The sequence below is a fragment of the Pelodiscus sinensis genome, chromosome 8 (assembly GCF_052426305.1).
Source record: "Pelodiscus sinensis isolate ZL-2025 chromosome 8, ASM5242630v1, whole genome shotgun sequence".
Taxonomy (NCBI): Eukaryota; Metazoa; Chordata; order Testudines; family Trionychidae; genus Pelodiscus; species Pelodiscus sinensis.
The window spans coordinates 70277918-70293060 of NC_143059.1; the positions used below are offsets into that span (position 1 = coordinate 70277918).

The window sequence follows — 15143 nt, forward strand, 5'->3', positions numbered from 1 at the left end:
CTGGGTTTAGAGCTTCAAAACTCAGACTAGTCAAATGTGGAAAAGCCTTTCTACTGGATCTCTTCTTAGTGAGCTGCAGACTGAAAGACTAACTTGAAAGACTGTGAATGGAGATTTACAACTCAGAGTGGGGTCTGAAATGTGTTACCACTGTTCAGGATGTACCTTTAGGTGTTAGATCTCCCTGCCTTCTGTCAGGCTTATCTAACCAATAACTCACGTTCTCCTTATTACTTTTTTAGCTCTAACACTGGCACTTTTCAGTGAAGTTATGGGAACATTAGCCAATGTCAGAACTGCAAACTCAGCCCCTTGGTCCCTTTCCTTACAGAGTCCATGACTTGTTGCATTTTACCTTTGTTTCTGCAGATGCTGAAAAAGGCTGCCATTTTCTTCACATCCTGTCTTGTGTTCGCCAGAGCTACAGTCCTTATCTAAGTGAAGCGGTGATGCATCATGTTGTGAATCTGCTGGAAAGAAACAGTGATATTGTTAGCACCATGGAAGGATACTATATGACTTTCTGAAAAAAAGAAATAAAATGCAGAACATTGGTTTGTGGGTGGTGCAGGCAGAAGAAAATGTAACCCACTAACCATATTTCCAGGAAAGAATAGAAAGGACTTGACAATGACACTGAAGAGCCAGCTTTGTGTAGAATATAAATTGGAGGAGGAAAAGAGAATGTTGGCTTAAAAAATCCTATTGGTTCCACCTGACTGGTTCCTTGAAAAAAATACAAGCCTTGCACTTTGCTTTAAAGCCCATGCTGAGTTCTGCTACTCCAGGAATTAAAATCTACAGGGAAAATTGTGCAGGATTGGTTCCACAGCATCCAAGTATTACAGCCCAGCAGGTACAAGCTACTTGAAAAAGTGAGCATTCTGAATACAATCACTGTTCTTAGAATCATAGGGCTGGAAGAGATCTCAGGAATCATCGAGTCCAGCCCCCTGCCCAAAGCAGGACCAACCCCAACTAAATCATCCCAGCCAGGGCTTTGTCAAGCTGGGGCTTAAAACCTCTAGGGATGGAGATTCCACCACTTCCCTAGGGAACCCGTTCCAGTGCTTCACCACCCTCCTGGGGAAATAGTTTTTCCTAATATCCAACCTAGACCTCCCACATTGTAACTTGAGACCATTGCTCCTCGTTCTGTCATCTGCCACCACTGAGACCAACCTCTCTCCATCCCTTTTGGAACCTCCCTTCAGGAAGTTGAAGGTTGTTATCAAATCCTCCCTCACTCTTCTCTTAGGCAAACTAAATAAGCCCAAATCCCACAGCCTCTCCTTGTAGGTCATGTTCTTCCTAATATGCTTCTCTTTCTCCAACCATAGTGCTTCCAAATGGTGCTGCCTGATGGCTTCTCTATTATATGGTTTATCAGCTTGATGTTGCCACTAATGAGATGATTGGTTATAGCAGTAATCTCTTCTGGAGTAATATTTTGGCTTAAAAACTGTAGTGTTGTGACCTTTCTCCATGAGAGTGATGTGCTTTATAATTCATGTTCTCTAGGTAGATATGTCTCCCTTTTTTAAGTGTGTGTTGTAAAGACCAGTGAAAGGCACTTTCTGGTACCTTGAATGCACTGTGTGTAGCCATCATTCAGTCATCGGTGGCATGAATTTACGTGTATTTCCTCCATTTTCATGGCCAACCCAAGGGGAGGTTTTGGGTGCAGCAGCCAGCTGGAAGGCAAGGGTAGTATGTCTCCTAACAGCCTACTTGCTGCCTCCTATCTCTCCGTAGGAAACAGCCTAGCCACTTATTTTTAAAACATGTTCAAATCCCTCAGGATATTAATACAAGTTCTTGATTAATTTGGACCCATATTAAGCTCCTATTCTTACAAATCAGCCATAGCTTTATATTTTTAATACACTCTCAGCATCACAAATACTGAACCATGAAACTAGAATTTATAGAAAACAGCATGCTGAAGTCATGAGACTGGTGCAATTCCCTGATTTTTCATCTTCCCTCCCGCCCCCCGGAGTTAGGAAGTCCCATATCACCTCTTTGTGCTTGGATGTGCACTGAAATTTGTGGAATTGCATTGAAAGAAAGCTAGCATTGAAAAAGCTAATGGGTAAGACGTTTGACTGAGAATAATTAAAACTCATATGTACGCCAGTGTTCAATGCCCAGTGCTGCTCGGCATTTAAACCTACTGGATTTACTCCTTAGGGCTTGCTCTTACTAAGCTGCTCCCTTAATGGAGGAAAATGTGAAATGAGCAAAAAGTGCTGCTTGCGTCTTTCCTCTATCTCCCACAAGTAATACTTGAAATAGCAATCTCCCCACAGTGACATTTAGCAGGGAAGACCTCTAAGGATCAGCACCCAGAGAAAAATAAACTATATATATGCACTTGGTGAGCCAACAAGTGGGCTCTCTGTCTATGTGCGTGTGCATGTGGGCATGCTGACTCTTGGTTTGGTGATACATTATATGCCTCATTTTGAGATGTGGCTGTAGTGGGTATAGGGAAATAGAAAGGCATGATGAAACCTGTGGCGTTTGCATTGATGTCTATAGAAAAACTAGCTTTAGATGGTGCATGTGTCCTGAATGTGTAAAGCTATGTAGGACTCACTACTTCATCTATTTCCCCTGCCTATTGTTGATCTTGATTGTCAATTTCCCAGTCGGCTGTTGCTATTCTTTGCATTATTGCTATTTGTTTTTTGTTTAGCATTATATGTCCTGTCCCCAGACCTTAGCAAGTATCCAGACAGGTGCAGAAAAGATGTATTTCTTCACAAGGAGATTGGATAGGGGGTTAAAAGGGAACATTCATATAAGAAAAGAAGAAGCAGGAAGTGGAGTCCAGGTCGTGGTTCAATAAAGTAGGAAAAACAATGGGTTTGCCTACAGCAGTTCCACTAAAATAAATCTGGTGTAAACCCCAAAGTGAGGGGAGGGACATTTTGTATTTCTTTTCAGCCCTGATACTAATCAATTTAAATAACTTCAGTTTAAAAAAAATACAAGTTTCCCATGGAAGAATAGTGGGTATAAGGATGGCAGTCTGCTTAATAGTAACTGAATGTTTAGGTTTAGTGTACGTTACTGGGGCCATTGGTCTAAGTTATACAACTTCAGCTACCCAGATAGGGTAGCTGAAGTTGATGTACTTAGATCTACTCACTGCAGTATCTAGACATGATAAATTGACCCTTGCTGGATGGATCGCTGCCCATCATTCCAACTCATAGTGAAGATGTGCTCTTAGGCAGCTGGGTTGGTATCTAATTGGGGCTGGAAAATAGGAACGCTTTAATTATGTTGGTATAGTTAAAGTGTAAGTGAACAATCCCCCAGTGTGAACACAGTTTCACCAATATAAACGTGGTTTATACAAGTAGGCTACGTCTAGACTGGCATGATTTTCCGGAAATGCTTTTAACGGAAAAGTTTTCCGTTAAAAGCATTTTCGGAAAAGCGCGTCTAGATTGGCAGGACGCTTTTCCGCAAAAGCACTTTTTTGCGGAAAAGTGTCCGTGGCCAATCAAGACGCGCTTTTCTGCAAAAAAAGCCCTGATCGCTATTTTCGCGATCGGGGCTTTTTTGCGGAAAACAAATCTCTGCTGTCTACACTGGCCCTTTTGCGCAAAAGTTTTTCGGAAAAAGACTTTTGCCTGAACGGGAGCAGCATAGTATTTCCACAAAAGCACTGACAATCTTACATGAGATCATCAGTGCTTTTGCGGAAATTCAAGCAGCCAGTGTAGACAGCTGGCAAGTTTTTCCGGAAAAGCAGTTGCTTTTCCGGAAAAAGTGGCCAGTCTAGACACAGCCGTATGGTTTATTTCCCCCCTTCCCTGTAAGGGAACAGGAGTAACTATATTAGTATAACTGGGTCCACACTAGGACTTTTAATGGCATAACTATATTGGTTTAAAAAATTCACACCCCAAACCAAAATAATCTGTCAAAATTAAAACTTAAGTTTAGACTAGGCCTAGCTGCGCTGGTGTGGGAAATTTAGAAAAGCACTTTTCTTGGTTTTTGTTCAGTTAAAATGCCTTTAGGCAACACAATCATTAGTAGTCTGCTCTGGAGCTGTTTCAAAGATTACGTGAGCTTGACAAGCATGCATTGCTATTCTAGGACTGCCAAATGGCCGGTTCCTGTTTCTATAGGAACAGTTAAGTTGGCAAAAGCCAGGTAAGTATAATAGGTTTTTTAATCAGTCAACATTTTTACCTGGTTTCCCAGTGATCAGATTTCCCTGGAAACTGCCTAGGAATTAAAATTAAGGAAAAGGAGGGAGGGAGGGTCCAAAATGTACAGCTATTAACTGTTTCCATGGAAATGGAAGTTGGCCACCTTTCTGGAATAGAAGCAACGGATCAACCTCTGTTCCGCTAACCTGCTACCTTCAGTCAGGCAGACAGAAAATACCTGGAGTTAGACCTAGGTGCTTTTTGGGCAGAGTGGGGCAGTGAGAAATACAATCAGTGGCATTTTTCTAGCTCTACCCGGGTTTAGGTTCAGGAGCTATTTAATCTTACTTCAAAAAGAAGGAATAAACAGGGGTCTCAGAATCAAACACCGGGGAGGGGCCTGGCACGATGTGGTGGCAGCAATGCCCCTTCCGCTCCGCCCCCTACCCCTCCCCCCCCAGCCTTGCAGCAGCAGGAGCTGTGGGGAAGCAGAGGCAAATGCACTCACTCCGCTTCCCCACAGCTCCTGCCACCTTGGAGAGTGAAGAGGGGGTGTAACTACTGCCACTGCACTGCACCAGCTCCCCTCTCCCCCATGATCCCCAAAGCCATGTCCTTGGGGGAACAGGGTGTCATGTCGGGAAGGAAGGGAGGGGAGCTGTGGAGTTTAGGGGATGGTAACAAACAGGCCCCTCTCCCCAGCTAGCTGGGAGTCCCAGGCTGGCTTGTGCTATCGCTCCAGCCAGGGATTGCCCATGGGCCAGGAATTTGAGAACCCCGGAACAAAGCTTTCTAGAATGGATTTTTTAAAAGTGCGGGTAATAAATGTTTAAAGATAAAATTCAGTATATATCTACCCTCAGCCTACCAAAGTGTAATATAGAAGAGGGGGAGGTTTGGCAGAGAGTAAGTAGCCTTGGATTTTCTTCCAAGCTCTATCGCAGACTCCCTGTGAGATTTAGGGCAAAACACTTAATCTGCCTCAGTTTCCCACTTGTAAAATGAAGATAATATACTTCCTCAGCTCACAGGGTAATTGTGAGACTTGATTTTATTGAAGCGCATTGCAGTCTGTGGATTGGTAGGTGATCTAGAAGGAGATAGGATAAGGCCCTCTGACGGGGAAGAGGGTCAGATGAGGAGTTGCATGGGGTGCCAGTGATTCAAAGGGGCCATGAGCTCCTGGTCACCACTGCTGCTACTGTGGCAAGGGCAGGGGCTAGAACCCTAGCCCCTTTGAATTGTCACCAGAGCACAGCACTGTATGGCTCTGAGAGCTGGAGGGACACCATATTCTGGGCGGTGCTAAGAGCTGACTGCCCTTGGCCCCGCCTTTTCCATCTGAAGCCCCACCCCTTGCCCTGAGGCCCACGGTGAATGAGAATGGATGACTGTTTTGTGTGATCTGCAGGCTAAGACACTGGAGACTTCTTCCAGCCCAAAATCATTCTGGCCCCTTTGGTGTGTAACTGTCCATTGCAGTGATGCCTGTAAAAAAAATTGGCATCTAATATGCTGACCAGTATTGCCTTGTTGTTTCCTCATATTCCCCGGTCTGTCTGTCTCCATCTGTTGTCTCTTGTCTTGTACTTAGCTTGTAAGCCCTTTGCAGCAGGCAGCATCTTTTTTTGTGTGTTTGTACAACATCCAGCACAAGGGGGCCCAGGTTCAAGTCTCTCAAGTACTAGTGCAAAACAGATAACTAGGGACAACCAGAGCAGGAGCAAAGTGATAACCATAGAAATTCTTGTTGGAACACCCAAAAGGAAGACTATCCTCAGAAACACAGACTGTAGCAAACAGGCACTACTTACGGCAAGCCAACATCATTGACGCAGCTGCACCACTAAAGCACTTAAATGAAGACGCTGATGGGAGTTACTGTAGTTAAACTACCTCCCCAAAAGGCAGAAGCTGTGTTGGCAGGAGAAATTCTCCTGCTGATAGCACCATTTACATGACGGCTTAGGTAAGTATAACTTTGTCACTTTGGAGATGTGGATTTTTTTTACACCCTGATGGCGTAATTGTGCCGATTATAGATCTGTTATCTGGACCAGGCCTTAGCCTTGATCAGTATTTGGCTTAATGTGCAAATAAGTAGCTAACAAGACTTCAGGCATCTGAAACAAGTAGTAAGAGCTAAGTGCAACAGTGCACTCTTTTATATTTTCCAATTTGGAGAGCAGCAAAGGAAATAAGGAATTAAAGAGATTGGAGTAATTCAGAGTTTATATAATTTACCCAATGGTTTACGATGATATAATGTGACTCCTCCTACCCTGCCTCACACACATCCCTGGCATATACAGCCCTGCTCCTTTACTATTTCTCCTGTCCTGCAGGGTGCCTTTCTTTTTCTAAAGAAGATCTCAGTGTTATTTGTGCACTTTTAAAGGACCAGTTAGGACTGTATTTTTTTAATTTCTCTCTCTCCCTTGCTATTGTCACTCAATTCTGTTAATTATTTGGGGTGCAATTTGTAAAAAAAAAAAATGCTAGTGTTTAGGGGGTTGTGTTCTGAAGAAATAATAATGGCGCACACACTTTCCTTGCATAGCTTCAGTGCCAGATGCCAGGTTAGCATGCAACCTGAGATTTTAAATATAAACCTTAACAGGTGCATTTTGTGGACACAACACCTCTAGGGGAAGAAAAATGTTTGATCACTGAATGATTGAGACAGAGCACTGAAGGAAACATCTGCCATCAATCTGTTCAATATGGAAAGAGCTCCACATGATTCACAATATATTGCTCAGTGTATCTACAGGATGGACCTTACAACAGCACAGCGGTTCCATGTGGTCTCCTGTGTATCTACTCTATGCCGATGGAAGAGAGCTCTCTCAAGCAACAATATCTATGAAAGCAGGGGAGTGTCTCCCACTCACATGCACTGTCCACACCCGTGCTTCTGTCAGTGAAATTTATGTGATTTTTTTCACACTTCTAACTGACACAACTTTTACTGACAAAAAATGCTGGTGTAGCTGTAGCTTGAGTGTCTGTATGCCGACACTCAACTACAGCTGAAAGCTCAACTGATCGTGATAGAGGGAAAGGGTACTCTAGTTTAGAGCTCTACGGGTTTGGAACAAAGTCTTTGGGTGACATGTCTGTTGCCACATGTGGGCCATTGCTTAGACCGTGGCTTACAGCATAATGTAGGGTTCCCAGTATCTGGTATTCACCCGGACAGTCCGGTATTTTCGCCTCCTGTCTGATTAAAAAAAAATTCAGAGAATACCGGACACCTGAGTGGTCCAGTATTTTCTGAATTTTTCCCCGGCCAGGAGCTGAAAATGCTGGGCATCTGGCAACCCTACAAACACTCCCGGCCTTCCCCCGAATCCTTTCCCTGGCCCCGTGACCCCAGCTCTCAAGCTCACCTGGTTCCCCAAGGTTGCTGTCAAAAAATGGCTGCCAGCCAAAAGACCTAGGGGGAGCAATGCTTCCCCTGGGTCTTAGTGCTCAACAGCTCTGCTGTTCCTATCCCTGCACTCACTCTTAAAGGGGACATGCTGTTTTAATTGTTTTAATGCTGTTCGATTTTTTTTCTCAACAATTTTGGTCTCCCACTCCTCCTTTCTCCCCCCCCCAACAGAATTTTTCCCTGGGGTTTTTTTTTCCAGGGGGAGAGGGGTGTTTGGTATTTTTGTTTCAACCATCTGGCAACCCTAGCATAAAAGTGATGTCCATATCTCTGAATCAAATAAACCAGGCAATTTGGAAATCAGTGCCACTGTGTCAAGGTGAGACAAGACACCGTTTGCTGGGACTGCTGTAAGGAATGCAGTGCTTAGCTTTCCATGAGATTTCCGCTTCTGTGTGATCAGGGTCTTTTTTTCAAACAACACGTGCTGCAATTTAGTTTTCCAGACCCACCTAATGGGATTGCATTTCCCTTTTAATGCAGGGCAAACACTGACCTAGGGATACTCCTTCACATAGGTTAACTACCAGGGCAACAGAAAAGAAGAAAGGTCACTTCCCTAGGAAGCAGAGCATGCTTACATGCATTTAGCCACACAGTGTCACTGTGGATACAAGCTAGAATCAACCTGAGATCCTCCTCTGGGTACTAAAATATGTTTGTTTAAAGAAACCTGTGACATTGAAGATCACCAGACTCTACAGACAGGAGATGATGTCCAGCATATGATTGAGTAAAGTACTAGTGCATTCCACTACTGTATGAACTACAGGCAATGGCACTCCCTTAGACTGTGTGTTGTGACAGTGTCATTGAAAATTCTTCTGTAGTTTCCATAATAAAATTTTCATACGTTTTTAAATTACACATTTTACTATTCACGGTTTGTCCTCTAGATATGATCATCTTTTGGGTATTGGTAGCTAGGTATTTGAGCTTCTCCAGGGCATACAGTAAAACAATCACTATAGCTGACAGTATAAATTGGTAAGAATAATGCATAAGGAAAGACATACAGGAATTAAAACACATATCTAGACTCTAAGAAGCTATTAAGAATAAAGAATCAATGTCCAGACATACAGAGGCAAAATTGGAAAGAAATACAGAGTGAAAAAAATGTTAATAGCTTTTCTTGTAATAAGTATGGATTAAGAAGTATGGGGATCACTATCCCCATTTTACAGATGAGGAAGCTGAGAGAGAGAGAGGTTGAGTGACTTGGCTGAGGTCAAATGGTTAGTAAGTGGTAAAGCAGAGACTAGAACCCATGATTCTTGATCCTCAAACTACAAATCAATCAGCTAAACTGCAGCTGCCTCATTTAAATTTGCCCTTTGCTTAATGTTTTAAGGAAGAGAAGAATTTTTTTGCCATATCACTAGATACCCTCAAAACCTTGATAACAGTGGGGAAAAATACAAGGTGTACTTAGCTGACAGTCAGTATGCAATTTGCTACCTTTATCCCAAAGGGAACATGGACTAGGAGGTTTGAAATATCCAGTCTCCAGTACAAGAAAAGGCGGGTTGGAAGATAGCTTAAGTAGTGAAGAGGTTAAGCTCTGAGAGAGCTGCTTTGTACGATGTTAATCTATAATTTAGGTAAGATGGATGAAGCTGCTCTGTTGTAATGTAAGGATAGCCTTCTCTAAGTCATTGACAAAGCACTGGCACTGCAAGCTAGGAGAGTGGTTATTTGAGTTCACAACCACTATACGAAATCAATGCATGTGAGCTGAGGCTGGGTTCTGCCTGGTGCTGTTAGAGCAGAGCTCTTTGGTAGCGAAGCTGCTGGGGACATGCTGCCATTCATGTTCATTGTGAGTGTGGGAAAGCTGGCTATTCACAGACGTTCCTCTCAGAACCACTCCTGGCCTGAGATGCCTGGTTTCCACATGAGCTGAGCCTTTAATCCCCACAGCAAGCTTGTTTTGAAATTAAGGAATCTCCCAAGCAGTAAAGGATGCACTTAATACAGAGAGGTGGAGCATTTTTTTGTTTTGGAATTTGAGGTTTGAATTGAAGAACAAACTCTGCAACTTTTGTGGTGTGTGTGTAGAGAGATATTTTTTAACACAGCAAAAGAATCGCACAGACAGCAGCCTTTTAAAGAAGTCATGGTTTATAAATACAGTAGCTGAGCTGGGAGCCTAACAAAGGCTCTGTGTTGTGTTGTGTTGTATATCAGAGCCAAAAAGCCCTAAGGAGTGTATCTCTAGAACCAAGCCTGGGGGATTATGCATGCAACTGCTGTTGCCAGTAATGAATCCTGTGGCTGATTAGCCATGCACTGCACTGAAATGTTGTTCCTAAAGACCTGATCCTAAGACAGTGGTCACCAACCAGTAGTTCTTGGGGCCTCTGACCGGTGATCCTGACCAGTTTGGCCAGGAAGTTACCAAGCGCTGGCACTTCAGTTGCCTCTCTACTCACTGTCATGCTGCTCCTGCCCTCTGCCTTGGACCTGCTTCCTTCGGAGCCTCCTGCTTGCTGTGCAGGGTGTAGGAGGGAGAAGAGGGCGGTTCTGATATCAGGGTTTCCCTTCTCCCCCCAATTCTGTATCCTATTCCCACACAGGAAGAAGGGGATGGAGGGAACCTAACCTGTTGTGGATGGAGCAATTATCCCTATGGTAATTGCTGCTCCTGGAAGTGGCCGGCGTGTCCCTGTAGCCCTTGAGAAAGGCAGAGCAGGGGTCTCCACACCGTCCTTGCCTGCAGACACCACTCCTGCAGCTCCCATTGATCAACAACAGGGAACCGTGGTCAGTAGACGCTGTGGGCTCAATGCCTGTAGATGAAGGGCAGCATGTGATGCCATGGAGCCATTGCTGTACATGCCAGCTGCTTTCAGAAGTGGTGCAGGGCCAGGGCAGCAGTAAGCCTGCCTTAACTCCACTGCTTCACCACCCGGAAGCCATCTCAGTTAAGTGGTGCCCAGCCAGAGCCTGCTTCCTGAAACCTTTGTCCCAGCCTCAACTGACTCCTGCACCCAACCTCCTGCCCCAAACATGAGTCCCCCCACATCCAAACTCCTTCCCAGAGCTTTCCCCCTGAAACCAGAGCCCCTCCCACACTCTGAACTCTTTGGCCCAAGACCAGAGCTTGAACCCCAACCCCATACTCCAGACTGATGAAAGTGAATGAGGTTCATGGAGGAAGGGGGATGAAGTGAGCAGGGTGAGGCCTCAGAGAAGGGGTGAGCAGGGGCAGGAAGGAAGTGGGGTGAGGGTATTTGGGTTTGAGGTAGATCTTACATCGCACTTACATTGAAAACGTAATTGTGTGGTTAGAAAGGTTGGAGACCACTGTCCTAAGAGGTACTTTTCACACTCTGGAGGTGTTTGAGTATCTTTAAATCTCATCCTAGTTAATGGAACGTGGTCATTAGGTACTTCCCAAGGTCGAACTGTACCTGTCCAGCTTTGGCAAAAAGAGGTCAGGAAAAACTAAAATTAGGGCTACGTGCTGTCCTTAGTTGGCTCTGTTGTCATGTGTCTGATAGGGATGTTAGGGTATAAACAACTATTTAGCTGATAAGTGGATGCTTATCAGCCAGTGTTCCCTCTAAGCTTTTCCGTCCATGCATGGAATAAATTTTGTTATGTGAGCCAAAGCATGTGCAAATGTACACCACCAGTAAAAAACATATTCTGCTGGCTCTGGGCACTGTGAGCGCTCTACTAATCAGCTGGGCGGCATTTGAATCTCTCCTGGGCACCTACACAAGTGTTCCGCTTACAGGGGTCACTGTTATCAGCTAATGGTATTGGCTACACTCAGCGTCCTGGGACAGGGCCGGCCTTACCATGAGGCGAACTGAGGCGGCTGCCTCTGGTGCCGGACTGTGGGGGGGCGCCACTAGGACCCAGAGAATTGAGACCTTTCAAAGTTTTGGCCGAAGCAAGGAGGCGTCATTTGAGCTCCCTGCCTCAAGTGCCAAAATGTTGTGGGCCGGCCCTGTCCTGGGGGGGTGGCTTTGCTGTGGCAAGACTCCTCCCTGGCAACCGGGTGGGCAAGAGCTGCTGACCCGGCTCCCAGGGAGGCTTTGCTGTGGGGTCTGCAGCACGTGTAACCATATAACCACTGAGATTTTCTGCGGTGACACGGTTACCCTAGTACACGATTTTTAACATCCCGAGTCCCTGATGGAGTAAGCAAATTTAGCCATTATGCAGCCGCACCTCCCTTACCTGCTACAATAGGCTACGCATAAAGAGTGGAATTAAAAATGTGTAACACAAAAAGTCTGTCCCATGTTTATTTTCTCACCTTTCTGGTCAAATGCTTTAAATTTACACCTCAAAATCCTTCCCTCCCCCCTCCCCCGCCCTTTCTTTTTTTTAAACCCAGCACTACAGCTCTTCCTGAAATCTGAGGAAACCACCAACGCTCAGTGCCTGTTTAGGGAAAGGACTGACACTCCAGGACAACACTCCCGTGCCCCTGAGAGGAGGCAGGAAAAGGTACCCCCCTTTATTTTGAGTGTGTGAGGTTTCTCGTTTGTTTGGTGGAGGAGCACTCCTTGAGCCTGCCCCAGGCCTCTCTTGCACATCGTAGGAAGTCAAACACTGCTCAAAATAGGGCTGATTTACTTCAGGGACATTGATACCCCAGAAGATGAGAAACTTCAAAACGACCTGGGTGGAAAACTGTGTAACGAAGCTGGAGTGCCCACGGGTGGCGAGGACTTGATGAGGAAAGCCCGCGAGGCCACAAGGGAGGCACTGGGGTGAATGCATTCTTCTCCAGAGATGTTTGGGGCTTCATCACCCTTGGAACATAAAGGAGAACTGCTTTTATTTAAAAGAAAAAAAACCACTGAAAAACCCTATTCGCAGGTGCCTGTGGCCGCATCGTGCTGATGCAAGCTGTGGCTATCAGATTCCTCTGGGCATGTGCCCCAAGGAATGTCCGAACCAGCTGTCCCAGCCCCAGAAATGCTGACCAAAGGAAACTAAACTTGAATCATGAAATAAGTGTTGCCACCCTGTTGCTGATTGCATGGGGTGCTGACACCCCACATCAACGCTGAGCTTTCATCAGTTTGGGTAAATTCAGCCTTTTATTCTTAACTCCCCCTCCTCCCAGCTCCGTTAACTATCTAAGGCTACGTCTATACTATGAGCCTCTTGGGAAAGAGCAAATGCAAATGGGGTGCTCATTTGCATATATTGCGCTCTCATTTGCATTTCTTCTTCCTTTCCCTTTTGCGCAAGAGGATTTTGCGCCAAAAAAAGCGCTGTCTAGATGGCTCCTTTGTGCAAAAACCCCCTTTTGTGCAAGAGCCATTTTTCCTATGGGTTGTGCACCGCTGGTCGATAGGACTCCCAGCTCTCCTGTCCCACTGCAAGACATCACTTGCTGGAGCAGAGCAGGTCCCTAGGGGTATGTCTACATTAGCCCCCTAGTTCGAAGTAGGGAGGCTAATGTAGGCATTCGAAGTTGCAAATTAAGCCTGGAATTTAAATATCCCGCATTTGATTTGCATCTTCCCGGCCAGTCGCCATTTTTTTTTTTTTTTTAAATTTACAAGTCTGGACTAACTGCCCGCGTCTACATGCGGCAGGGACCCGGTAGTTCAAATTAAAGCCCGTAAATCGAACTACCTATTAAATCTCATTCCAGGAAGAATAACAGGTAGTTCGAACTAGGGCTTTAATTCGAACTACCGGGTCCCTGCCACGTGTAGACATGGGCAGTTAGTCCAGACTTGTAAATTTCAAAAAATGGCGACTGGCCGGGAAGATGCAAATCAAGCCCGGGATATTTAAATCCCGGGCTTGATTTGCAACTTCAAATGCCTACATTAGCCTCCCTAGTTCAAACTGGGGGACTAGTGTAGACATACCCTAGGTTACTCAAACCCTGGCCTCTCCTTGACTTCTGGCCTCTTTCTTTGCTTTTCTTTGTGAAGATTCTAGCAGGTTGGTTCTCTCTGCCTGCTTATTGTGGCTGGTGACGGCTTTTATTTGAGGGACTGGCTTCTTTTTCTGACCAGTGCTTATGGTAACTAAAATTTTGGGGGACAGTTGTGGGTGAAGGGCAGTCTGTGAAGTCAGATGCTCCCTTTGCTAAGGAGCAAAACAGGTTGTGGTTTTTTTTTTCTATCCTACCCGCTAGAGAGATGGTTGACATATCCCCATGCTGCTACTGGAAGCCAAATCCCTTGCCCAGTGTTGACAACCCTTGATGTCCCCAAGATGCCATGAGAGAGGCTTAAATCAAGAGTTGGTTTTTACTTTTTAAAATGTGGTTCTCTTATTGCCTTTTATGGAGGGGAGGGGGCTTTTTTTCAAGCCTTAGATGTGCAGTTGGGTCATATAGTCTAGCTTTGCTTTGCAATTATGAGGGCTATTTGTGTTAAAAAAGTGAATACAATTCTCACTTAATCACAGGACTCTAGTAGCTTGAGCTTTAAGAAAAACACCAAATATAAAATTCCAAGAACTGGCCACACTGTCAACACTGCTGGTTTGGCCTAGGTGCGTGTGTCTGGAGGGTCATAGATATACGCAGAAAGTTCAGGATTTGGGGCTGACGGTCCAAGCAAGTCAGTCAAGCTCCTAATCCTGTAACTCCCCCTCCTCCTTTCTTCTGTCCCTGTCTCCATACAGCTTAGGCAGGCAGATTCACTTTCATGTTCTGTGCTGTTGACTGATATGAAGGAGCTAAGCCCCCAAAAGGGCAAGGGGGTTACAATGAGAAAAGATACTATTATACCATTGTGCTTAGAGGTCTGGAATCAAGTTCCTGTTGTGGTAAGAGCTGTACACACAATGCAATTGAAAAACTGTTCTTATCCTAAACAACTTACAGCCTTGGCAAGGAGAGGACAAGCTAACTGTCGAACAATCATGTTTAATATGTAGGTTCTGGAGTTTGGGGGAGAGTGTTAATGAATGAGAATAGAAGAGAGGAGGAACTGGAATGTTGATGGACTAGAACTTGGAAGCGGTGGAAGGACTGGGTTGCAGGAGAAGAAAGAAGCAGGCAGGTGAGCACAATTATTTCACAGATTTACCCCAGTATTGTCAATGCCAGGTTTGGCCACAAGTCAATAAAATATCCCTGGGAAGAAGGACTAGAAAAGCAGCAGGAAGGTGAGGAAATGCATTTAACAAGAGGGACAGCAGAAGGTTAGCAACAGAGGGGGAAGGGAAAATATTTTTCTGACAAAAACTGTTACTAAAAACCTTCTAAGTAACGCTTTAACTTTTGACATAAATAGATTTTTTTTAACCAAAAAAAAGTATTTTGTTGGAAAATATTTTTGACCAGCTCCATTTTAGGAATCTGGTTAATTGGTTTTTTTTAAATGACTGTATGTCAAGGGTGGGCAATAATTTTTGACCGGGGACTACTACTGAAATTTTTGAATTGGTCCCAGGCTGCCCTGGAAGGGGCGGGGCCTCAGGTGGAAGGGGTGGAGCCAGGACACTTCCGTGCTTTCCCACCCACAGACCCTGATTAGTCTGGCGTTGGGGGAGTGTGCAAAGTCTTTGCCCCACCCACAGAGAACCACCAGCTG

At 45.0% G+C, this 15143-nt stretch overlaps 1 protein-coding gene across 2 annotated transcripts in view; it reads left to right on the top strand.

Moving 5' to 3' along the window:
• The window catches only part of STN1 (STN1 subunit of CST complex), a 74316-nt gene extending 61597 nt beyond the window's left edge, over nt 1-12719 (top strand). For both annotated transcript variants that reach the window (XM_075935532.2, XM_075935534.2), the window contains one exon: nt 370-12719. In XM_075935532.2, coding sequence (XP_075791647.2) covers nt 370-527 — 158 coding nt within the window. In that variant the 3' untranslated portion in view covers nt 528-12719. The remainder of the gene's footprint in view (nt 1-369) is intronic.
• The last annotated feature ends 2424 nt before the right edge of the window (nt 12720-15143 follow it).